The sequence below is a fragment of the Phoca vitulina genome, unplaced genomic scaffold (genome assembly GCF_004348235.1).
Source record: "Phoca vitulina isolate PV1807 unplaced genomic scaffold, GSC_HSeal_1.0 scaffold54, whole genome shotgun sequence".
Taxonomy (NCBI): Eukaryota; Metazoa; Chordata; class Mammalia; order Carnivora; family Phocidae; genus Phoca; species Phoca vitulina.
In genome coordinates this window covers 2,540,740-2,565,396 of record NW_022589757.1, presented here as the reverse complement: position 1 = coordinate 2,565,396, position 24,657 = coordinate 2,540,740, and the positions used below count along the sequence as shown (strand labels likewise).

The 24,657-nt window shown below is 39.6% G+C and overlaps 1 protein-coding gene across 4 annotated transcripts in view; it reads left to right on the top strand.

The window, feature by feature from the left end:
* Positions 1-24,657, top strand: part of DESI2 (desumoylating isopeptidase 2) — a 46,247-nt gene that overhangs the window by 7,890 nt on the left and 13,700 nt on the right. For 3 of the 4 annotated variants that reach the window (XM_032389328.1, XM_032389325.1, XM_032389326.1), the window contains exon 2: positions 22,629-22,701. In XM_032389328.1, the coding sequence (XP_032245219.1) occupies positions 22,629-22,701 (73 nt within the window). Of the gene's footprint in view, positions 1-15,569; positions 15,890-22,628; positions 22,702-24,657 lie in introns of those variants that run through there. The other variant, XM_032389327.1, reaches the window with a different exon arrangement.

Below are 24,657 nucleotides of genomic sequence, written 5' to 3'. Positions count from 1 at the left end.
ACATCTGGGTTGCTCCCACCTTTTGGCGATTGGGAGTAATACTCCTGTGAGCATAAGTGTACAAATATCTATTCAAGTCCCTGCTTTCAGTTCTTTTGGATGTACACCCAGTAGTCTGTAAATTGTTGTTGCTGCTTTAATTGGAATTACACTGGTTCTTGTGCAGTTTAAAGTAACTTGGGAAGAATTGGCATCTTTCCTATTTCCGTATTCTTTTCTTCCCCATGAAGTGGGTTTGTTTGTTTTTTTGCTCTTTGAAATTTTTATCCAGAAAATGCAAATAGTTAATATATGCAAATAGTTAAATAGGTTAATTCCAAGCCCATATATCTGAGCCATCTACTAACAGTAAATTTAAAAAGTAAGTAAAATATGATTCTAGGTCATTGCCCCATAAACATCTTTGCCACAGACATCTTTGCTGCAAACATTTTTGCCGCAAAAGTAATTGACTGTAAGGCAATTTGCTATTTAAAAAATCACAAAAAAAACAAAAGAGGGACTTTCATTTGAAAGGATATAATCATGAAAAATGAATAACAAAATTAAAAGACTTAATTGTGAAATACAACATATTTGAATGCATTTAAAACGCATGTGGACTCATGGCAGTATTGTGCAAACAACTGATTCGGTTTTGTGGATTGTACCCGGCACTCGTCTTCGAAGTCTTTCATTTGTAGTAGTATACTTTTTTTTTTCTTTTTTTGGCCTGTTGATTCATCTTATTCAGCATCACAGTTTTGCTTCTTTCACTAAAGTTTCTTCCTCCATTAAGAGAGGTATCAGTTTCCAAATACCAGGATGCATATTTGGAACTGAGCTTTGCACTGCATTGTGCAAGCCTCCTACACTGCTGGTTTTTTTTCTTGGCATGTTGTCACATGTTCATTGACAGACATTCCAGAGTTCTATGGGAAGTGTGGAAGAAGTGCTAACGCTGTAATGCATTTGTGACTGAGCTTTGTTATCACTGTAACTACTATGTTCTCATGTTCTAGAACAGTACAGTATGCAGTATGGCTTTACACTCTTTTATTTCACACTTCCAGTAGGTTCCATCACCGTATTTTTTATCAAGTCAATATATATAGTTGTTACAACCCACTGTTTTAAGACCGCCATGTCTACCTGTCAGTGTAGAGATTGCTAGCTAAGATTTATATAACATAAAAATAGGAGCTTTGTTAATAGAAAAATAACTGACAACTAGCCTCAGTACGTTAACCCTGCTGAGGGCCGTTGATTCGTCCTTGGAGAAATGAAGCCAGACTGTCATCCAGTTATTTTATCTTTAAGGCAAAATTTTCTTACAGCCAACTGGTTATGCAGCAGAAATGTTTGTGGCAAAAATATCTATGGCCAAGATGCATATAGCAAAAATACTGGACATGAGTAAAAAATAATATGGTATATTAAGTGGCAGTACGGCTAAAGAGGAAAATGAAACAGAGGAGGGGTAGGAGAGTGTAGGTCAGGATGGTGTAGTGTAGTTTCTACTCCAGTTTCCAATAGAGTGGTCAAGAAAGGCCTCACCAAAGAAGGCATTCCTGAAAGGTGAAGTGGTACACCATGTGGCTATGTTGGGAGAGAATGTTCCAGGCAGAGGGTATGCAAGTACAAAGGATAAGTCAGGCCACATGCCTCCTAGTAAATGTAAGAAGCGAGAGAGGTTTTGAGGGGAATTTCTGATTGATGTTCTCAGGTTCATGAGGATCGTTGAAAATAGAGCAGGCGGTACCAAAGAAGGAGCAGTCTGAGATGGGGATAGTTTCCACAAAGCTGAAGAGCAACATTGCCTAATTGAAAACTGAGCAGAAAATACCAAGATTTAGAAAATCTCTGAGAACTCTGAGTAGAAGGGTCAATGTCAGTCTCCAAAAGGATCAAGTGCTAGGCAGAATTTCCTAAAAGTTAGGAACATTCGTGGAATTTGAGAAACAAAACAGGTGAATACAGGGGAAGGGAAGGGAAAATAAGATAAAGACGGGGAGACAAACAGTAAGAGACTCTTAACTCTAGGAAACAAACCGAGGGTTGCAGGGGGGGATGGGGTAACTGGGTGATGGGCATAAAGGAGGACACTTGATGGAATGAGCACTGGGTGTTATATGCAGCTGATAAATCACTAAACTCTACCCTGAAACTGGTAATACGCTGTACATTAACTAAATTTGAATGTAAGTAAAAAAAATTTTTTTTAAAGACAAAAAAGTTAGGAACCAAAGCCTGGTTTAACTTTTAAATGTTAAGGATAAAGTAGAAGATCCTACAAATACACACAGGCAAAAAAGTTAATACAGGGGACAAAATCAAGCTAACTTCAGACTTCTTTTTCGTGACACCAAAGCCTAAATAAAATGGAGCATTATCTACAGAGTATTGAAAGGGAAAACATTTCTGTCTGAATGCTATGGCTTCTCAAGTTGTCACTTGTGCAAAAGGACCTAGAGAGTATCAGGCACCTTTTGGGGAGCTGAAAAATGACTCAGCCCTTAAGAATGGAGTGAGCAGGGTAAGAGAAAAGGCTATGGGCTCCACTTCTCATTTAGCAAAGCTGTCTCCTATTACATATATATATGGTTCCAATGCCAGTGTCCAGAATTACTCTTCACAGAGAATGAACATGATGTTAAGAAGATTAAGTCTCAGATTATATTGACCAAATCTTGGGTGAGAGGGAGGAGGTAAGTCAGCAGATGCAGTTGGTTTGGATTGGTATTGGAAAATTGTTTGTGTAAAGTTTTTGTCATATAAACGTAAGTATTGTTGGGATAAAGTTGGATCTAGAGGGGAAACAACACAGTTCATACAATGTAAGAGAGAAAACAAAAAGAAAAATGTGGATGAAGACAAGTAGGAGAAATACAAAAATCATGAAATGACCTGTAAATAAATTAAATCCCTTGTTAAGTTTCTTAAGTATATTTAGGGTGTCTTTTGCCTTACAGAAATTTTAAATCACACATGGTCAAAACTGTTTTGTTTTATGACCTTTCTGGAAAACCTGGAAAGGTTTTCGCTGGCCTGAAATTATAGAAATAGTCTCCATATTCATTCCCAAGTAGAAAGCCAATTATCCCAACACTGTTGATTGAATTATCCATGGTTCCCCATGCTAATTGGAGGCACATACCTCATTCATCCTATACGTAGTTATCGTGGATCTAGAAGTCTTTTCTTTTTTTTTTTTTTTTTTAAGATTTTTTTATTTATTTGACAGAGACAGACACAGCAAGAGAGGGAACACAAGCAGGGGGAATGGGAGAGGGAGAAGCAGGCTTCCCGCCGAGCAGGGAGCCCGATGTGAGGCTCGATCCCAGGACCCTGGGATCATGACCTGAGCCGAAGGCAGACGCTTAACGACTGAGCCACCCAGGCGCCCCTAGAAGTCTTATTTCTTGACTTTCTGGGCCAGTTATGTCCTTAGCTTCCTCTTCCCTCACCATTATCAGATGTTTAATTGCAGTATTCCAGTGTGTTTTGATACTGGTGATGGAAGTGTCTCTTACTCTCTTCTGGAATTTTATGTTTCTCACACGTCAATTTTTCAAAGATAATTTAAAATCAGTTTGTCAAACTCACTGAAATTTTAAGTGCAATGACATTAAATTTATGAGTAATTTTGGGGGAGAATTGACAGATGTAGAATATCGAGTCTCCCCGTAATATAAGAACTAACTTTGAGTGATTACAACATGTGAGCCCTTGCCTCATATTACTATCCCATTTTAAGATGACGACACAGGCTTAGCTGAAGAACCTGCTCAGAATCATGCCGTAAGTGGTGGAGCACAGTCTTGAACGATGAGCTCTGACACTAAAGTCTGTGCCCTTAACCACCACATTATATTTCTCCTTCTCCCATCCCTGGAAAGTGCTGTTTCTCTATTATTTGTTCTAATCTCAACCCCCCCCCCCAAACTAATTTCCACTCTGCTTTCTGGAACTCATGAGTGGGCAGGAGCAAAAAAAAAAAAAATCCCTACATCTGTGATTATTTCTGTGATGGTTAATTTTATGTGTCAACTTGACTAGGCTAGTCCCCAGGTTTTAGTCAAACATTAGTCTAGATGTTGCTGTGAAGGCATTTTTCAGATGTGATTAAAATTTTTTTTAGTTTTTATTTAAATTCTAGTTAGTTAACATATAGTGTAATGTTGATTTCAGGAGAATTTAGTGATTCATCACTTACATACAACACCCAGTGCTCATCACAACAAATGCCCTCCTTAATCCCCAACACCCGTTTAGCCCATCCCCCTTCCCCCCTCCAGCAACCCTCAGTTTGTTCTCTGTAGTTTAAGTCTCTTCATTTAAGTCAGTAGACTTTGAGTAAAGCAGATTATCTTCCATAATATGGGTGGGCCTCATCCAATCAGTTGAAGGCCTTAAGAGAAAATACTGAGGTCCCCTAAGGAGGAAGGAATTCGGCCTCCAGAGGAGCTGCCACATCGTCTCTTCCTGGGTCTCCAGGCTACCAGCTGGCCCTGCCAACTTTACACTTGGCACCCCCCAAAGTCATGTGAGCTGGTGGTGCTTTAAAATAATCACTCCCTTACTATATCCTCATCTGAGTTAGATTTTGTTGTCTACCATTACAGTTGTTCCCTCTGGCAACCCTGGTTAAATTGAACTCTCCATCTACATCTCCGCAGCTGAGTGCACCTAGAGAAAACCCCACAACCATACTGACTGATCTCACTTTAAAATCCTGACCGCAGACCCCAGGGGGACCCTACATGCTGTCTGGCAGCGCTTCCTGATTTCTCTGGCCAACTGACTTTCCCACTCTCCAAGACAACTATAGTATTTCCCACTCTCTGCTGATGACCTCACTGCAGAGGGGGAGACGAACCATGAGAGACTATGGACTCTGAGAAACAAACTGAGGGTTCTAGAGGGGAGGGGGGTAGGGGGATGGGTTAGCTTGGTGATGGGTGTTAAAGAGGGCACTTACTGAATGGAGCACTGGGTGTTATATGCAAACAATGAATCATGGAACACTACATCAAAAGCTAATGATGTAATGTATGGTGATTAACATAACATAAAATTAAAAAAAAAAAGGAGCCCTGCAGAGAACCTGCTTGTCCTCCCCTCACCACTGTCCTGGTGTGCCCCGCCCTGCATCTTGGACGCAGAGTGGGAGTCGCCGTGTCCTTAACCTCCTGCTGTGTGCTGGATCCCAGCCCCGCACTGCCATGCAAGGACTTCTCGCCCAGAATTGTCCTTCCAGTTGGTATGCGAGTATGCTGTAGTAGCTGCCCGTTCTCCTTTTGAACTGAGGGGAATGAGTAGAGTTCCTTCAACATTCTCTCCACTGGCCTCCCACCGTAACGTACCATGCTCTCAAGCTGGAGATTTGTGTCTTTTTATATATATATATTTTTATTTATTTATTTGAGAGAGAGTGAGAGCAAGAGAGATCACAGAGGGAGAGGGAGAAGCAGACCCGCTGCTGAGCAGGGAGCCCAATGTGGGGCTCGATCCCAGGAGCCTGGGATCATGACCTGAGCCGAAGGCAGATGCTTAACAACTGAGCCACCCAGGTGCCCAGTTTGTGTCTTTTTAATCAACTTCTTTAGAATTGTGTCACTTTCTTTCTTTTTTTTTTTTTTAAAAGATTTTTTTTTATTTATTTATTTGACAGACACAGCGAGAGAGGGAACACAAGCAGGGGGAGTGGGAGAAGGAGAAGCAGGCTTCCCACTGAGCAGGCAGCCCGATGTGGGGCTCGTTCCCAGGACCCTGGGATCATGACCTGAGCCGAAGGCAGACGCTTAACGACTGAGCCACCCAGGCGCCCCTAGAATTGTGTCACTTTCAAAAGGCTGACAAGCAAGCCGGAACAGTGGTATTTGAGGCCCCTTCATCCATTGCAGTTGCTGTTTTATGCGGGTATAAACAGTAATTTAGCAGCATACCTGTTGAAGTTCCTCACTCTACAGTGAGCTTGCTGGCAGAGACGGGGTCTTACTCTTAATCCCAGAACTTGGTACATTGTAGTTACTTTTAAAAGGTTTGTTGGGCTTACTGCAACAAACCTTTTTTGATGTTCCCCTAGGACTTGTCATCCTGAAATGGTTCCTTTCTCCACTGTGTCATCTCGTTCATGGCCGCCGCCCCCCTCGAGCGACCTGCTGCTCTGCTGTCCTGACGGACCTCCCCAGCCTGTCAGGTGGCGTGTGAGAGCCCCAAACACCTGCACTGGTTCTGAACAGGAGTAGCGATGTGACAGAGTCACGCCTAAGGCAGGGACAGCCAGAAGCCGTGCATGATCCCCTCCCCGGTCAGGCCTGCCATCTGCCGTCTGGAATCTGTTACCATAAGTGGTGTATGCAGTTCTTTGTCTTCGTGGTGTAGACTGGAATCAATCAGACCACATGGATTTGCATCCCGCCTCCTGCTTTTTAGCTGTGTGTGACCTGGGAAAGTTTCTTGCTAAACGGAGAGTTTCATGCACTACATGAAATGGAACATTTCATGGAAATTGTAGTGTATCCAGTTCATAGGGTTACTGAACGGCTCTTAAGGTGACTTATGTGAAATGCATAGAATGGGACCTGGCCCGTGATAAGCCCTAGAAAGTGTTAGCTGTGTGTTAGTGTTGTTGTTTGCCGGATTATAAAAGCGAAATTAGCTCCCGTCTGTATCCTTTGTGCAGTTGCAACACCTAAGTAACCTGATCTGTGGAGTTTCCTCACTGGATCTCAAGGAGTGTTCTCCTTCAGGGAACAAAGTGCCGCCCAGACTGAGGCATTAAAAGCAGGCTGTTGTATGTTTGACATTGGCTCTAAAATCTCCATCGTAGTATATGCATAACACTGGGGTTGATTATAGAAAGCCTTTTTTTTTCCCCTTGAGTGTTGGGGTTGACAGCTGGTCTTTAGCCTTTCAGCCAGATGAACTCAATGGAACTAATTTCTAAGTCTTTAAACATTTATGGAAATTGTGAAAATAAACAAGTCGGCCTGAGACTGGTTTGTATACCATAGCGTAGTTCTGATTTCTAGCTCATTGTCCAGCAATAAGTTAAAGGAACCACCAGATAAAGAATTTTACACATTAGCTGTTTCCACCAGCTCTCAATATAATCTGTTGCGTGTACTCTCGTTTACTACTGAACAGTATAAAAAGAGTTGTCCGCTTGGGGTACGGTTGCAGTTCTCATTTCCAAAAGGACCGTATCTTCTAGGTTTTCCCTCTCCTTTCAGATGTGAAGGTCAGCTCCCAGAATAGGAGGTCTCTACATTACTAAATTAGCAACCGGGTGGGCACATTATATGGCATTTAGGCAAGGACTGGGTGACGACTATTGCTTTTTAGTAGAGTGGTGCATGAGGGGTCACCATAACTTCACACTTCAGGAAAAATGATGACTTAATAGTCATGGTCTCCATCTTACTGTGAAGTTGGTCAGGATGCTTCAAGATCATGTAAAGAAAAGTAAGGGCATGTGAGACTATCTACTTGAGGTAGAGCCCTGTGGTAGGAAAGCCTTAGGTGGAGACTGTGAAACCCGAGCTTTCTTTGCACTTCAGCCCCTTGTCATGTGACCGTGGGCAAATGACTTGCCAGAACATCCCTAAAGCGATTTACATATTTTACATGCACTCTTTTTTTTTTTTTTAAAGATTTTATTTATTTATTTGACAGAGACACAGCGAGAGAGGGAACACAAGCTGGGGGAGTGGGAGAGAGAGAAGCATGCTTCCCTCGGAGCAGGGAGCCCAATGTGGGGCTCCATCCCAGGACCCTGGGATCATGACCTGAGCCGAAGGCAGACACTTAATGACTGAGCCACCAGGAGCCCCTTACATGCACTCTTGTCATTATGAAAGACAGCATAAGTGAAAGTACGTTGTAGGATAGCATTCAAAAAATGAGTTTTTAATTTACTATATATACACACATATTTCTGTTTAAACACTAGGTTGTGATTGATTGTTTACATTCTTAATGAGTTCCTCATGGACAAGGACTGTGAGTTAATCATCCTTGTAACCCCGGCGCCTAGCAGTCCCTGACACATAGGAGGCTTGCCTACATTATACTGAATCAAAGTTGTCTGACTTGCTTTATAGCTTTGCTGTAAGTAAACATTTTAAATGAGATTTAAACTGAGGTGCAATTCACGGGACCCTTCCTTTTTTTTTTTAATTTTAATTTTTTATTTATTTGACAGAGAGACATAGTGAGAGAGGGGACACAAGCAGGGGGAGTGGGAGAGGGAGAAGCAGGCTTCCCTGCTGAGCAGGGAGCCGTATGCGGGGCTCGATCCCAGAACCCTGGGATCATGACCCGAGCCGAAGGCAGACGCTTAATGACTGAGCCACCCAGGCGCCCCTCAGGGGACCCTTCTATAACGGTGGTTCTCAATTTTATCCTGGACCAACTCAGAAATACATTTTACATAATACCATTATACACACATATAACAGAAACCAAATGTTCAGGAAACAGCCTTGCTCTGGATCATGTCCTCTGCTAAGTTCTACCCCATTATATTTCATTCATAATGCTGGTGCAACCCACCAGAATGATTTTGGGTCCTCTAATGGGTTGCAACCTATAAAAGACACCTCTCAAGAACGCAAGCTCCATGAAAACAGGAACTTCATCGTGTTTGCTTCTGTGTTGCTAGTGCTTGGCACATAGTAGGTGTTCAATAAATATTGCTTGAGTGAGTAAAAGAGTGGAGATGCTCTTTTCCATGGGCCACAATTAAAAACAAGATAAAGGGAAAGCTTTACAAATTCCTTGCTGCGATGCTTCAACTCATCAAGCATTTGAGTGCTCTGCTAGGTATAATACAATGCCCTAGGCAGCACGGAGGATCCAGTATTCAAGAAGGCTCAGTCTCAGGCCTCGTCCAGTTTAGAGCCCAGTCCAGGGGGATAGTTAAGTACAGGTAGGCCATACAAGAAGTTTTAAGATTTTACCGAAATATCTGACACCAGCCATAGGCACAACCAGAGCGAACGCCAGATAGGGAAGATTTGCCAAGAACTTGGTTTTCTGGTACAAATGTGGTATCAGGACCAAGTACCCAGCCCATAGATTTCTCATCACTAGAAGAGTCAAACTGTAGGTTCTGTAAAATAGGTTTAGTCTTACATATAGTCAAGGGGCATTTGGTTGCCCAGTGATTGGACTTTTAAAAATCTATTCTCCTTTAAAAAACTTAACAGTTCACAGTGATCCTGTGCCTAGCTTGTGGGGGGTCCTAAAATTAGGTCCTTTGAGAAGCACGATGATTTATTTTTAAAATTGGAGGAGGAAACTAGCTTCATAAGAAATGCAGAGCACCACATTTTCCTTGGTTTTAGGTTATCCCGTACATGCATAGGTATGTGTACTCACACTCCTGAGTCCAGGACAGTGCTTAGGAGTTTTTAAATCTCAAAGTACAGTCCTTAGAAAGGCCTTCCTTGGGCTAACCTTAAAATTTATCATCAAAACTGGGACTTGAGAATAAAAGAGTGAACAAATGTGAACTGGGACTGTCCTAGGCAACTGGGAATTACCCTACCGGAACTTTAGTGCACATGTATGTTACATTGTTTCAAAAAGAGAATAAACTTGACAGAACATGTACAAAACTTGAAACACTACTGACTAAAAAAATACTGGCAAATCTCTTCTAATCAGGAGAGATTACTTCCAGAGATTCCGGCTTAATACCCAGCGTTATCAACAATTTATAGATAATGGTATAATGAAAATGTTTTTGTAATATACAGGGTTTTTTCCCCTAAGACCTAGAAAGTGAGTGATATGCTTATTTTAGATATTATTCTCTGGTAATGAAAAGATTGGACATTTTCTTAGAAATAGTAATGGAATAGGATCTCTATGTGGTATGCCATCTTTCTTACAGCATAACGCAAATTAACGGATAGCCCCCGATGTGTTTGGTTTCATCTGGAAAAGATACTAGACTGTCTCCGCTCATTCAGTGCGTTTTTATTGACTCTGCTTTACGATTAGCCTTATGCTAAGGCTCTATAGATGGCATTTTAATATGATTTACTATAAAATAGCATTTGCTGTAGGATTATCTGGGACTCAGCCCAGTGGTATCAAAAAGACCTCCTGAGCTAGTTCAACAGTGTGAATAGTAAGGACAGTTTTCCATGAGTCCGCACTCTAGTAATTAACCCACAGCCTCCACTACTCACAGTTTATTTTTAATTCTTAACTCCATAATTGAAATGCCTTCTCTTTTCCCTAAGCACCTTTTTATGGGAAGTAAGTAAAACACTTGCTTTAATCCGCATGAACACTGGTTCTAGGATTTTTAGGGGAAACAGTCACACTGTTTATTGAAATCATTTTAAGGAAGTCAGGCCCAGGACCTAAGTGGTTATATTAAATGTTTTAAGTTCCAGACCAGAGAGATCGCATTTATTGTCATGGCTGCTTTCAAACAGGAAACAAAATTTTATTAAGTTGATAAGGCAAATCACTGACTGAAATGAAGTTTAATGAAAGTTCTCTATCAGAAATAATGTAACATTTTAATATATGACTATAATATGCCACAGTGAAGTCACTTCTGTAAACAGTGCTTTAAAGTAATAAATGGGGGGCGTGGCTCAGTCGTTAAGCGTCTGCCTTCGGCTCAGATCATGATCCCAGAGTCCTGGGATTGAGCCCCGCATCGGGCTCCCTGCTCCGCGGGAAGCCTGCTTCTGCCTCTCCCACTCCCCCTGCTTGTGTTCCCTCTCTCGCTGTGTCTCTCTGTCAAATAAATAAATAAAATCTTAAAAAATAATAATAATAAATGGAAATACCAAGGTCAGTTTTTGCATTAAGGCAAGATCGAGTTCAAAAGTAACTAGTTTATTTATGCATTTGTTGCCTTCCCACATATTTTAAGATGATAATTTTTCTATGAAGTGTTTGCTTTTACCTTATATTAATACTTAAAGTGGTTTGAAAAGCCTTGTAAACTTGAGCGGCGGGGGTTGGTGTCAGAAGAGGTAGGTGTGGGTTAGTGGTCCGTCCCTGGCCCTCGTCTGTTTACTTAGGAAGTGAAGGCCTTAAGGTCCCACTGCCAAAGTGAGCTCTTCAGCTTCGTGCTCTTGCTTGAGTATCTAAACGTCCTGCGAAACCACGGCCTCACTTACAGAGACCTTTTACTCAAATTGGTGCTTCTCAAGAATATAAATAATTGCTTGCAGGAGTCTTAAAGTAGAATCCAATTAATTCTGCCATTGTTTGCCATTCAGTTTAATGAGTCACTGCTCTTGATAATTTGACATCAACTCCCAAAGATTCTTGAAAATTGTGAGAATTAACAGAGAGCTAGAACTAATCTGCTTATTTACATGTGCATTCCCACTATGTAAAACAAGAGTATTAAGGAAGGATCATGTGGTCAGTATTTGTATGTGTTTGCTACCAGCAACACTTAGGCTTACCACGGGCCAGACAGTCTTCTAAGTCTGTACACATAGTCAGTTAGTTCTTAAACTCATCCCCTGGGGTAGATGCTGTGTCTCATCCCCATTTTATAAAGAAGGACGGAAAAGAGAGCATCTTTCCCCAGGTCGTGCAACTGGCAAATAGCAAGGCCAGAATTTGAACCAAGGCGTTCTGGCTCCAGGATCTGAATTGGAATCAAACACTTTTTGAGACTGATTGGGTACCTTAAACAGGTTATGTGTATGTATAGGAAGAAACCAAGGCCAAGAGCTCCAGTCTCCTGACACTCAACCCACTGTCTTTTCCACTGTAGTTCGGATGCTTCAACTCGTGTGAGCTGTCATAACTTGGATCGACCTTTTTTTATCGGAGCCATGATCTCTGAAGGAAAGTTGAATATAACAGAAGCCACATCCTTGCGATCTAACCCAGAACGGAGGAACACGGTGGGCCTTCCTTTTAGACGCTGAGGGAAAGAGAGCCTTCGAGTCAGCGGACAAATGACATCCTCAGTGTAGATGATTTAGTGGGTGGTTGCTGTGGCGACGTTGTGGTGACTCTGCTCTCGTGTGGTGTTTTGAGAGAGACGATCTTGTGGTAGCACCTGGCAGGCTTATTGTTTTCCTTTGGTACGTTAGGAAGGGCTTGAGAAGAATCGAACAGTAAATTAACTTTCAAATGCAGACATCTGATTTCTCATGGAATCTGCTGAGGGACTCTCTTTCTCAGCACTGGGTAGACTGGGATATCTGGGCACCTTTAGGGGACCTGCCCCTGAGGTTCCGTGTCCTTTCTCTGTCACACAGCCTGGCCTCTGATGGCGGGCCCCGGTGTCATGCCATAGAAATCTGGGAGCCACGGTTCTTGAACAGCCCCGAGTGCTAGCCGTCCTCTTACACTTGCACCAAGCTCTAGGAATAGAAGCGGGCTTCTCCAGGTCCAGCGAAAGGCTCAGGGATAAGACCGCTCTGCATTATCCATTTTTCCCAAGTATGTCATTGTAGACTTTGGCATCTGCTACTATTTAGACAACAAAATCAGTGAAAGACGTATCCAGCCACAATTCACAGAAGTCTCGCTAACATCCGATCGTATCTAATTCCGCAGCTTGTTCTGTTTGTTTGTTTTCCATGCATGCGTGTTCTTGGCTGGGATTTCATGTTGCATATTTATATTTTTTCTTTTAGAAGATGTCAGTGTTTTATGGTGTTCTGCAAAAGCAGGAATTTCCACATAGGTTCAAGAAGCTCTGTGGAGCTTCGTAGGGAGATTTTCACCGCAGAGACGCCATTCTATGTGAAATGTGCCGATGGTAGTAAATACTTTTTTAAAGTAAAGACAAAGGACGGAAACCACGTTGGAGAAGCACTGAGAAACACAACCAGTAATTTCAAAAATCTTGAGAGGATAGCTGTTAAATCACTGTGAGGGAAGTTTGACAACTGAAATATTCAGTAAAAGGCTCCGTTGCCGCATAGGTTTTTGTTTTTTTGTTTGTTTGTTTACAGTTATCTTACTGAATCCCCACTTAAAACAGGCACCTTCCGTATTGTCTGCAAAGCCTGGGGCAGGACTTTGAGGCCGAAGGACTCACCAAGGACTCACCAAGGCCCGCTGACCTTGAACTAAACGCCTGGCTTCCACCAGCTGCTTGACCAGTTTTTGAAGATCGAGCCTTTTAGGCATGTGCTCTAATAATAGAGCACGGAAGCCCGGACAGGAGCAGAAACGCTTGGAGGGCATCTCTCTCCACGACCGCTTCTCCCTGGAAGGCTTTACCGGCTTTTCTTCCGAATTCATTCAGAAAAAAAATCACACCAGAGGAAAAAACATCGAATCTACTTCATAACGTAAATTCTAAAAATTTTGGCAGCAACGTGCTGCTGTTGATATGTTCATTCTGGTAGCTGACCAGAATACATCTATTTGGAGTTGGTTTTTTTCTGTTCTCAATGTGTTATTTGTGTATAGCCTGGTTTCTACATGTTTTTGAAGGCAGCTGTCTGGAATTAGGAATGAAGTCTGTAATTTGAGAAATAACCTATTTAAAGGTTTTTGACTGGAGATAAGAGTTCAGGAACCAACCATCTTCTGTGTTACTAGAAAATGTTTTCGGGTCGCTGGTATATTTTTAACTGTTTTTTGGGGGTTTTGGTCAAAAGTCCCACATTCATTATCTGTATATTTTCTTTCACTTATAGAAGAGTTTATATTAGACCATTTATTAGATTAAGAACAGGGAAATGGAAACTTTTTTCTTCATGAATTTCTTGGTTTTCATTTTGCTAACAGAGGGAAAACTTTCCTATAATGACATATTTCCTTACTTTTTTTTCAGAGGAGCTAAGTATGTATTGTATTTAAAGGAAAATTTATCCCTGGGGGGCACATGTTATTTATAGAACAGTTTGTGTTTAAGTTTGCCAACTATAAAATGATAGGCTCTTCTGCCGTTTGCATCAAGTTAGTACATCCTTTATTCCTACCATTTTTAAAACGGGTTTTTAATTCACATACCATACAGTTCATCCTTTGTGTACAATTCAGTGGACTTTAGTGTATTCACTGAGTTCTACAACTGTCATCACAGACCATATTAGAAATTTGTCTTCACCCTAAAAAGAAACCCCATCCCATTAGCAATCACTTCCATTTCCCTGCAAACCTACCAGTTGTAGGTAACCACTAATATACTATTTTTTAAATTTACCTATTCTAGGCATTTCATGTAAACGAAATCATACAGTAGGTGGTCTTTTCTGACCTAGCATAATGTTTTCAAGGGCCATTCATGCCGTTGCATGCGTCAGTACTCCATTCCTTTTTATTGAGAAATAATATCACATTGTATAGATAGACCAGACCCTGTTCATTTATCAGTTGGTGGACATTTAGATTGTCCCCATTTGTTGGCTATTAGAAGTAATACTGCTAGGAATGTTTTATTGTTTTCAGATGCAGAGTTCTATTCTTTTGTTAAATATATCCCTAAATATTTTTTTGATGTAACTGTAGATGTTTTCCTAATTTCATCTGTGTATTGTGAATTGCTGGTATACAGAGATGCAGTTGATGTTTGTGTATGCATCTTGTACCCTGTGATCTTGCTGAACTTGTTCAATAGTTCTTTAGTGGACTTACCATTTTCTATATGCAAGAATACATCATCTGCAGATAGAGATAATTTTACTTCTTCTTTTCCAATCTGGGTGTCTTTTATTTCTTTTTCTTCTCTAATTGCCCTGGCTGGAAATGCCAGTACAGTATCTTGGAAGTGGCAAGCGCAGACATCGTTGTTTTGTTCCTGATCCGAAAGGGAAAGAAGGCCTTATGTCTTTCACCATTAAGTATGACATTAGCTGTGGGTTTTCATAGGTGCCTTTTATCAGACTGGGGAAGTTCCCTTATATTCCTAGTTTGTTGAGTGTTTTTATCAGGAAAGAGTGTTGGATTTTATCAAGTGCTTATCTGCATCTAATGAGATGATCATGTGGATCTTGTCCTTTATTCTGTTGGTATGGTATATTAATTGATTTTTTTAATATTAAACCCATCTTCCATTCCTGGAATAGATCTCACTTGTTTATGGTGTATAGTCAGTCCTTTTTATATGTTGCTGGATTCAATTTGCTAGTATTTTGTTGAGGATTTTTGAGTAGTTTTCTGTAGCTTTCTTGTGATGTCTGTCTGGTTTTGCTGTCAAGTTAATTCTGGCCTTATAGAATGAATTGGGAAATATTCCCTTGAGTAGTTTGTGAAGAATTGGTACTGATTATTGTTTAAATATTTGGTGGAGGGGCGCCTGGGTGGCTCAGTCAGTTAAGCATCCGACTCTTAATTCCAGCTCAAGTCATGATCTCAGGGTTGTGGGATCTAGCCCCGCGTCGGGCTCTGCACTTGGTGGGGAGTCTGCTTCTCTCTCTCTCTCTCTCCCTCCCTCCCTCCCGATCCCTCCCTCTTCTACCCCCTCCCCCTCTGCCTCTCCTCCCACTCGCGCACGGGCTCACTCTCTCCCCCTCTAAAATAAATAATATTTTAAAAATAAGTAAATGTTTGGTGGAATTCACCAAAACCATCTGGTCATAGTCTTTTATTTGTGGGTAGTTTAAATTACCAATCTATTCTCTTTTCTTTCATTCTCATTTATTATAGATCAATTCAGATTTTTTTATTTCTTCTTGAGTCAGTTCTGGTAGTTTGTGTCTTTTCAGGAATTTGTTCATTTCATCTGTTACCAATTTATTGGTATATGATTGTTCATAGCATTCCTTATAATCCTTTTAATTTCTGTAAGGTCCGTAAAGCTGTGTATTCATAGATTTATAACTAGTAAATAGTTACCCTAATCTCACAAAGAAATTAACTCTAAATTTGGGGGCTTTCTAGGGATGGAATATACAAAGAAACATGAAAATAAAAGAACTACTGAGTCCCTTGTTGTTACTGCTAACAGTGAGTAAGTAGCACCACCATTAATTCCTGCCTGGCACAGAATATTAAGACACAGACTTTGGCGGCGGGGGTGGGGGGGGGGAATGATGTTAGGAGGGGGGCTTCTGCTGTTTAATACGACCCAAAGGAATATCTCTGGGTTAAGACAGCCTTTTTTTAGCAACTTCTAGGCTTCCTAAAACCTTGAACAAAAACACCTGACCAGATTGTCCAACTTTGCGTCCAAGAGTGGAGGTGGATGCTTGCAAAGCTGTCAAGCATTCGTTTTTCACTGTAGTGCGTCAGCACTTCATGAGAAATCTTGTATCGATCAGGTCTCATTATAGTGAATTCCAAAGGACCAGCCAAATTTTTGGATAGTACTTTTCTCTCTCATTTTTAAGTTTCTCTCATTTGAAAGATTTTCCAACTCAAAAAATGTGTCACAACATACCCTTTTCTTTTTTAGAATGTAAAGTCTTGAATACAGGGAAGTTTAAGACTCTAAAGTAGTAGAGTACATACCCGGGCAACTTAAAGGAGTTCTAAGCATGGGAGAGATTATTTTCATTTGTGGAAGAGCAGAAAATAAAAGATTTCTGAGTTCAAGATCCCCACTCTGAAGTGCATTCCCATAGTCACCCTGGCCAAAAATCACTGTTTATATGTGATTTTTAGTTTCATGAAAACCTTTCTGTCTCTTAATAAAACATTTAGATTCCCATTATAGAAATTTATTATAAAAGCACTTTTGGAAAACCATTTAGTGTTCAACTAAAAGATAAATTGTTAAAGTTAAGTGATATTAGACATTAAATGGAGATAAATCCTCAGTTTTCTAAGAGTTTAAAACCTTTTGATTATTGCAGACAAGCCATTTTGGCTATATGTCTTTTTGGAAAATATTCTATATTTTGGAAGAGAAGCTCACACTATAAAAAGAGAAAAGGTCACCTTTAAAGTAGAGCTGTCTGCATCCAGAACAAAAGCCTGTCGGTGCTGTTGTTAAGGAAGTCAGCAGTATACAGACCAAATTATTGGTTGCAAACAGTATAAACAATGGAATTTTTCAAATGGAAAAGGCAGTTTAAGTTGAAGAGAAGTTGGCTGCCAAGGAAACCATTGACTGGAAAAGACTAGCAAAATTTTTATGCAGACTAGCATGATCACCTTGTGGTATTTTCTACTCTATTCCTCTGAAAAGGGAGAGAAAATAGGAGGTTAGCAAGAAACGTGGAAAAGCATCCTCTTCTGTTGTAAGGAGGCGAGGACTAGATCATTCTCTTCGGTTCCCCCTAACTTTTTATTTTCAAAATGTTTATGACTTAAAAAAAAAAAACAACTTGAAAGAAGAGTACAATCTGTATACTCTTCACCTAGATTCACCAGTTTTTAACTGTATTTGCTTTCTCATACCTCTCCTACGCGTACATATTCACATTCACACCCATACAGAAAATAAGTCACAAACGGTATAGCATTTCATCTCTAAATACTTCAACATGTTATTTCCTGATAAGACATTCTCTACCTAACCACAGTACTGTTATCACACCCAAGAAATTTTCCATTGATTAATATTTCCCCTAATAATGTCTTAGGGAGAGGGGGATTTAACCTAAGATACAGTGTTCCTTCATTGCATTTAATTGTCATAATTTTTTCATCTTCTTTAAAGAATAGCCACTCTTCTTTTGACTTTTATGTCACTATTTCTTAAAAGACCAGGTTACTTTTCTTACAAAAAGCCCCACAGTCCAGACTTACTGATTTTTTTTCTTATGGTTATATTCTGTTAAACATATCTGACAAGAAAACTAACAAAGGAAATGTTGTGGCCTATTTTATCACATCGGGAGGCGCATAACATCAGTTTGTCCAGCTATCAATGATACTCTGTTTAATCACCCACATAGGTGATATTCACAATATTTTTTTTCATATTTTCAAAGGTATCTTTTTCCTTATAATTTAGAGAAATGTGGGGTTCAATACTTTGAGACCATGTGAACATGAACATGGTTCTCCTTTTTCTCTAAGATCAGGAACAAAACCAGGATGCCCCTCTCACCACTTTTACTCAACATCATTTTGGGATTCCTGGCCCTAGTGATTAGGCAAGAAGAAGAAATAAAAGGCGTACAGATTGGAGACGAAGAAACGAAACTGTCACTATTTGTGGATGACATGATACCATATATGGAAAACACCAAGTAACTGTTAGAATTCGGTCCGGTTGCAGGATACAAAATTAATATATAAAAATCAGTTGTGTTTCTATACACTAATAAAGTATCAGAAAGAAAAATCAAGAAAACATCCCATTTACAATTGCATCAAAAAGAATAAAATACCCAGGAATAAATTTCACCAAAGAGGTGAAAGACCTATACACTGAAAGCTATAATACATTCGTGAAAAAAATCAGAGAAATAGAAAGCAAGATTTTGTCCTCAAGGACTGAAAGAAATAACATTAAGATGTCCCTACTACACAAAGCAATCTACAGATTCAGTGCAATCCATATTAAAATTCCAGTGACATTGTCCACAGAACTAGAAATAATTCTAAAATTTGTATGAAACCACAAAAGACCCTGAATAGCCAAACCAATCTTGAGAAAGAAGAACAAAGCCAGAGATATCACTCTCCCTGATTTCAGACTATACTACAAAGCTATAGTAATCAAACAGTATGGTCCTGGCATAAAAACAGACACATACATCATTAGAACAGAATAGAGCCCACAGAAATAAATCCATGTGTTTTTGGTCAATTGATTTACAACAGAGGAGGCAAGAATAGAGATAGGGAAAGGACAGTCTCTTTAACAAATGGTATTGGGAAAACTGGACAGCTACATGCAAAAGAATGAAACACTATTTTATACCATATACAAAATCAACCCAAAGGCTTGAATGTAAGACCTAAAATTACGAAACTCCTCAAAACATAGGAGGTGATAAGCTCCTTGATACTGGTCTTAGCAGTGGTTTTTTGGATCTGACTCCAAAGGCAAGGGCAACAGAAGCAAAAATAAACAAGTGGAACTGCATCAAACTAAAAAGCTTCTGCACAGTAAAGGAAACTATCAACAACATGAAAAGGCAACCTACTGAATGGGAGAAAATATATGTAAAGAACTAACACAACTCAGTAGCAAAAAACAATATGATTTAAAAATGGGCAGATGATTTGAATAGATGTTTTTCCAGAGAAGACATATAGGTACATGAAAAGATGCTCAGTATCACTGATCATCGGGGAAAGGCAAATCAAAACTACTATGAGATATCACCTTACACCTGTCAAATGGCTGTTATCAAAAAGGCAAATAACAGGATGTGGAGAAAAGGGAGCCCTCTTGCACTATTGGTAGGAATGTAAATTAGTGCCGCCACCATGGAAAACAGTATGTAGATTCCTCAATAAATTAAAAAGAGAACAACCTTGTAAGCCAGAAATTCCACTACTGGTTATCTGTCAAAGGAAAATGAAGACACTAATCCAAAAAGTTGTATGCATTCCTGTGTTCATTGCAGATTTATTGACAATAACAGATAATGGAAACAACTTAACTGTCCATCTGTGGATGAATGGCTAAAGAAAATTTGATTGATTGATTTATAGATAACTCAGGCATAGGAGTAGTAGTATGTAAATACTACTCAGCCATGAAAAGAATGAAGTCTTACTGTTTGCAGTAACATGGATGGACCTCGAGTGTAATATGATAAATGAAATAAGGCAGACAGAAAGACAGATACTGCATGACCTCACTTATGTGTGAAATCTAAAAAACAAAACAAAACCCAGACTCATAGATACAGAGAATAGAGTGGTGGTTGCCAGAGGGGAGGGTGGTTGGCAGTAGGAAGGCAGAATGGGTGAAGAGAATAGAAGAAGAAGTACATACTTCCAAGTTATAAAATAAATAAGTCATTGGGATATATTGTACCGTGTGGGAAATATAGTGAGTAGCATAGAATTAACATTGTAAGGTGATAGATGGGAACTAGACTTATTATGGTGACCATTTCACAATGTATGTGAATATCAAATCACTGTATTCTACACCTGGAACTAATATAACATTGTATGTCAATTACATCTCAATAAATACAAATTTTGTTCAAATTTTTCAGGTAAAAGTGAAAGTATCCCTTTCTACTGTTCCACTCCCTCCCCTGCTATACCTGCGCCCCTTTCCCAAACTGTTAACAGTTCGATCTGTAGCCTTCAAACTTTCTTTTGCTGTAGTCGACAGCAGTTTTGTTGTATTTTTCCATATTTAGCATCAAATATACACAAAGGGCATATTTATTTCTTTATTTTGCAAATATGCAAACGTATCGTACTTGGTGTTTTACCTTATATGTCTTAGGTATCTTTTTATGTCCATATGTATCGAGTTATACATAGCTACTCTTTTAGTAGCTAGATGATAGTTCATAATACAGATTTACCGTAATTTGTTTAACCATTCCATTACTGATATTTGTGTTGTTTCTAGGTTTTCAGTATTATAGACAACTGCAATTAATATCCCAGAATATGTCTTTGCATATGTTTATGAATTTCTGTAGAATAGATTCCCAAGAGGTATAATGGTTAATTAACTGTTATTGATTCACACTTCAGTGGGAGCTTCCTCACACCCTTACCAACACCAGCAATATTTAGCAGTATTTTTTATATTTGCCAATCTGATAGATTAAAAAAAGACTGGTAGCTTACTGTTTTCATTAGTATTTTTCTGTTTACTAGTGAAAATGTTAGTTCATGTTTGTTAACCACTAATTTCTTCTATGATTGCTCACTTGTCTATGGGGGTTATTTTTTTTTTTAAGATTTTTATTTATTTGAGAGAGAGACAGAGATAGCAAGAGAGAGCACACAAGTGGGGAGGAGAGGGAGAAGCAGGCTCCCCATGAGCAGGGAGCCCAAAGTGGGGCTTGATCCCAGGACCCCGGGATCATGACCTGAGCCGAAGGCAGATGCTTAACCGACTGAGCCACCCAGGCATCCCTATGGGGGTTATTTTAATGGAGCTTTTGTATAAGGTATCCCTTGCTGTCTGAATTTTTGCTACCTAAACTGTGGAATTAAGTAGATTGGATAAAGTCTTGAGAAATCCCTTTTTGTATGTACCCTCACTGCTGCATCCAAAATCAAATCAATTCAGATAAAAACATTCCTAACTTGCCATCCAAATTCAGGCTGTCCAAAATCAGGAACCAAATAGAGTCTGGTAGAGAGCAAGACGTATTGTCATTCTAATCTTTTCTTCCCTGTGTCTTGTTTATCTTTTGATGTTGTTCATGTGGTTTTACACAATAAAAAATTGGAAGTGTTTGTTGAGTATCTGTGGTTTTCCTGTAGAAATTCTAGGTTTTGCTTTACTTAGGTCATCTTTTCCCATCTAAGAAGTTGTTTTTTTTTTTTTGGTCTATTTTATTTTCTTCTCTATGATGATTCTTAGACACACCAGAATTTTTAGATACATGAAATATATTTTTATGCATGAGTTTTGTCACCACATTTTTAATAGTTTATCCTTTATCTTTAATCATAAACACCACCTTTATCATACACCAGATTCTTACACATGCAAGGATCTGTTCTAAAGCAGTACCATCCTGTGAATGAGTATATTAATATCTAGATGAGAAAGTTCCTTGTTCTTTTTCAAATATTTCTTGTTTATTATTGCTTAATTTTTCTTCCAGGTACATTTTAGGACAAAATAAATTGACATTTACCATTTATGCTTCTTCCAGCAATATATGCGAACATGCACTTCCCGATGTCTGGAAGAAACTGGCTAGGGGTCTGGAACTAAGGCTATAAGACTTGAATAAACCCAGAAAAATTAAAGACAAATTATCTATCCTCTAACCTAGAAGAAACTTAATGGGTTTGTAACACTGTTAAGTGTTGCCTAAGTGTTTGTTTAATGAGCTGTTGACTCATTTACTACTTTCTTCTAGGTAAACCTTCTCCAGTCCTCCTTGCACCCCTCCATAGTCACCCCCAGATATTTACATCATGATGCTGGTGCACCCTCTTCGCCCTTCCAGACATTTCTCCCCATTCCCCTCCACTCCACCACACTCCCCACATTTTCTATCTGGGGAAATCTCATTTGTTCCTAAAAACCCAATTCAGATACTACCTTTTCTGGGAATGTTAACTGCATGTCAATGGTAAGAAGATTGTGGTAGCCTTTGTGCCTCGTATGATTTGTTCCTGTATTATCGTCATCAAACTTTGAGCTGAATTAGGACATACATGCCATATATATGTCTTTTCCAAACGTTTTTGAAAAAGAGTACAATATCCCAGTCCTCGGGGAGCTCACCAGAGAATGAAAGGGAAGGCTTAAGGTAGAAGAAAAATAGATATAAAAACATACATTATATGTGATTCTTTTTTTTTTTTAAGTCACAGGAGAGCTTTTATATCCATTTTTCCCCCAACCTGACCAGGTTTAGATTTTATGGCTTATGCTCTAAGCCTTTACAACTTGAGGCAGTCATTTTGACCCAGGAAGGCATTCCACATGGGATGTCATACAAGCACAGGTGCAGAGATAGGACCAAATGAGCCATTATCGTTGAGTTTGGGGCCAGAAGGAAAAATACTACAAGATGGAGTTTGAAAGGCCTAAATATTCTGTGAAGGATGTGGGGGCAGTAGTCTCCTATCATGTGGAGTTAAATGGTAAACGGACAGATACTCTGAATCTCTTCTTTTTTTCCTAGTACTGGATGAATGAATACACCTCATCCATCGGAATTGGCGTTTTTCATTCGGGAATTGAAGTATATGGCAGAGGTACGTGTACACACAGTCTAAATAGACTTTCTGAAGATTGTTTTCTTTCAAAGGACTTGCAATTCATATCCATAGTTCTTCCTCTTTTTTCAGCTGCTTCCATACTTTATTACAGAAAGTAGGAGAAACATCTTCCCATATTTGTTTACACTATTTTGGGAAAATGCCTGGAGTTGAATGTATTTGGGGAGAAAGTACTGTAGTACGTGACTGTACATTCATGTAGTTATCTTTTCTTCCAAATACAGGGTCTTAAAAAATATTTGCCCTTTGGGATTGTTTTACCATGACAGTTTTGTGCTAACAGATATTGGAGATCCTAAGAAACATTGCACGTTGAAAACCAGTCATTATGGTTGGAGATGAGTTGGTGCTAGAGTGTCAAACTTGAAATGCCAATTTCCTGAGGGAATTTCAGTATTAAATTTTTTTTATAGGCTTGCAAGTGTGTCATTACAAAGTTTAAAAATATCACTGAGCAAATCCTACCCTTGATTACATCTGACTTTTTGCTCAGGAGTGATGGCCTTTGTCATTAACTCAGCCCTTTTATTCTTCGTGGCCCTTTATTATAAATATGACAGGAGCCACTCAAACCAAGCAGCTTTGTTTTCAGCAGCTTTTTCCATGGTTCTAATTCCCACCGTGGGTACAGGATAATTTCCTCCAGATCAAACTGTAAGCAATAATGGTCTGCATAACACAGACCACATTGCCAGTTCCAGCAGGGTTGTAGGAACGTATTATTTTGCATCATAGACTCACCCTGTAGCAGAAATGTCTTTTATTTGCCTCAGCCAGGCAGTCTTTGTACAAGACCTCTAAGAACATGTGATTGCAGTGTACCCAGAGTAACCCGTGGAGGCTACAGACCAGCTTTCGCGAGTACGAGGAGAAGGCTCATTTCCTGTGTGTCAGGGTGGCGTTTATACTGTCCCCTCCTGACGTTCCACATTAGCTGCTTCTGGCTGCAGCGTAGCATAGAAAATGTTCGCTGTAAAGATCCGCCACGTAAGCACCGTCTTAGTGGAAGGGTTACATCTACCAAATAACCCCCCAAAGCAAGGAGGCTCCTGCCGAAAGAGTTAGTGGTCAGAGTGTTGCTGCGGGTGGTATCATCGTCTGTGGGTTTCCTCCCTTGTTTGATTCGGCTTTTGCCAAAGTTGTGTGTGTTCCTTTTTAACTGAATTTCTGTGGTGTGTTACAGTCTTTTAAGTGCCATGCAGTTCTGAGCCACATGATCATGCTGCTGTGACGTAGAGAAGGACATGGAGACATGTGGCAGTTTCTCCATGTTGCAAACAAAGAAGCCCAAGCTCAGCTCTGCTGACAGTCCTACTACTAATTAATTGAACGAGGACTTGAACCCAAGTGTTCTTACCTACTAGCCCAGTATTCTTTCACCTGTCTAATCATTGCTCCCCTCCATAAAATGATTTAGGAATAATTAGAAACATGGTCTGAACATGTTCACAGAAGCTTAGCCAAGCTAAGGTCAATATCTTGCAGAAAGTGAATGACACTTCTTGAATAAATGAATAAATGGCTCAACAACTTTTCTTGCTGGAATTGAGGAAGTAAAAAATGAAAACATTATCTTTCCATATCTAACCTGACTATCTACAATGTTTTATAAAATCCTATCATTAAGATAATTTTTACTGTTTCAAAATTGAATGCCAGACGCTTTATTTCTTATCCACGTCCTTGCTTTTTCTCTGGAAGGTCTGGATCAAAAGTAAACTTGGTATCTGCCTTATTCTTTGACCTTTCATGATTATATTTAATAAATTTTAAGCAATGAGATTAATTTAAACATTTGTAATTTTGAAAATAAGTCCACCACAATTTGCCACTTCAGTATCTCCTCCCAGGAATTTTGGTTCCTTCCTTATCTGAGAGCATGTCTGCTTCTGTTCTGGATGAGAGCTGAGATCTCATGAGCCTGTAGCACAA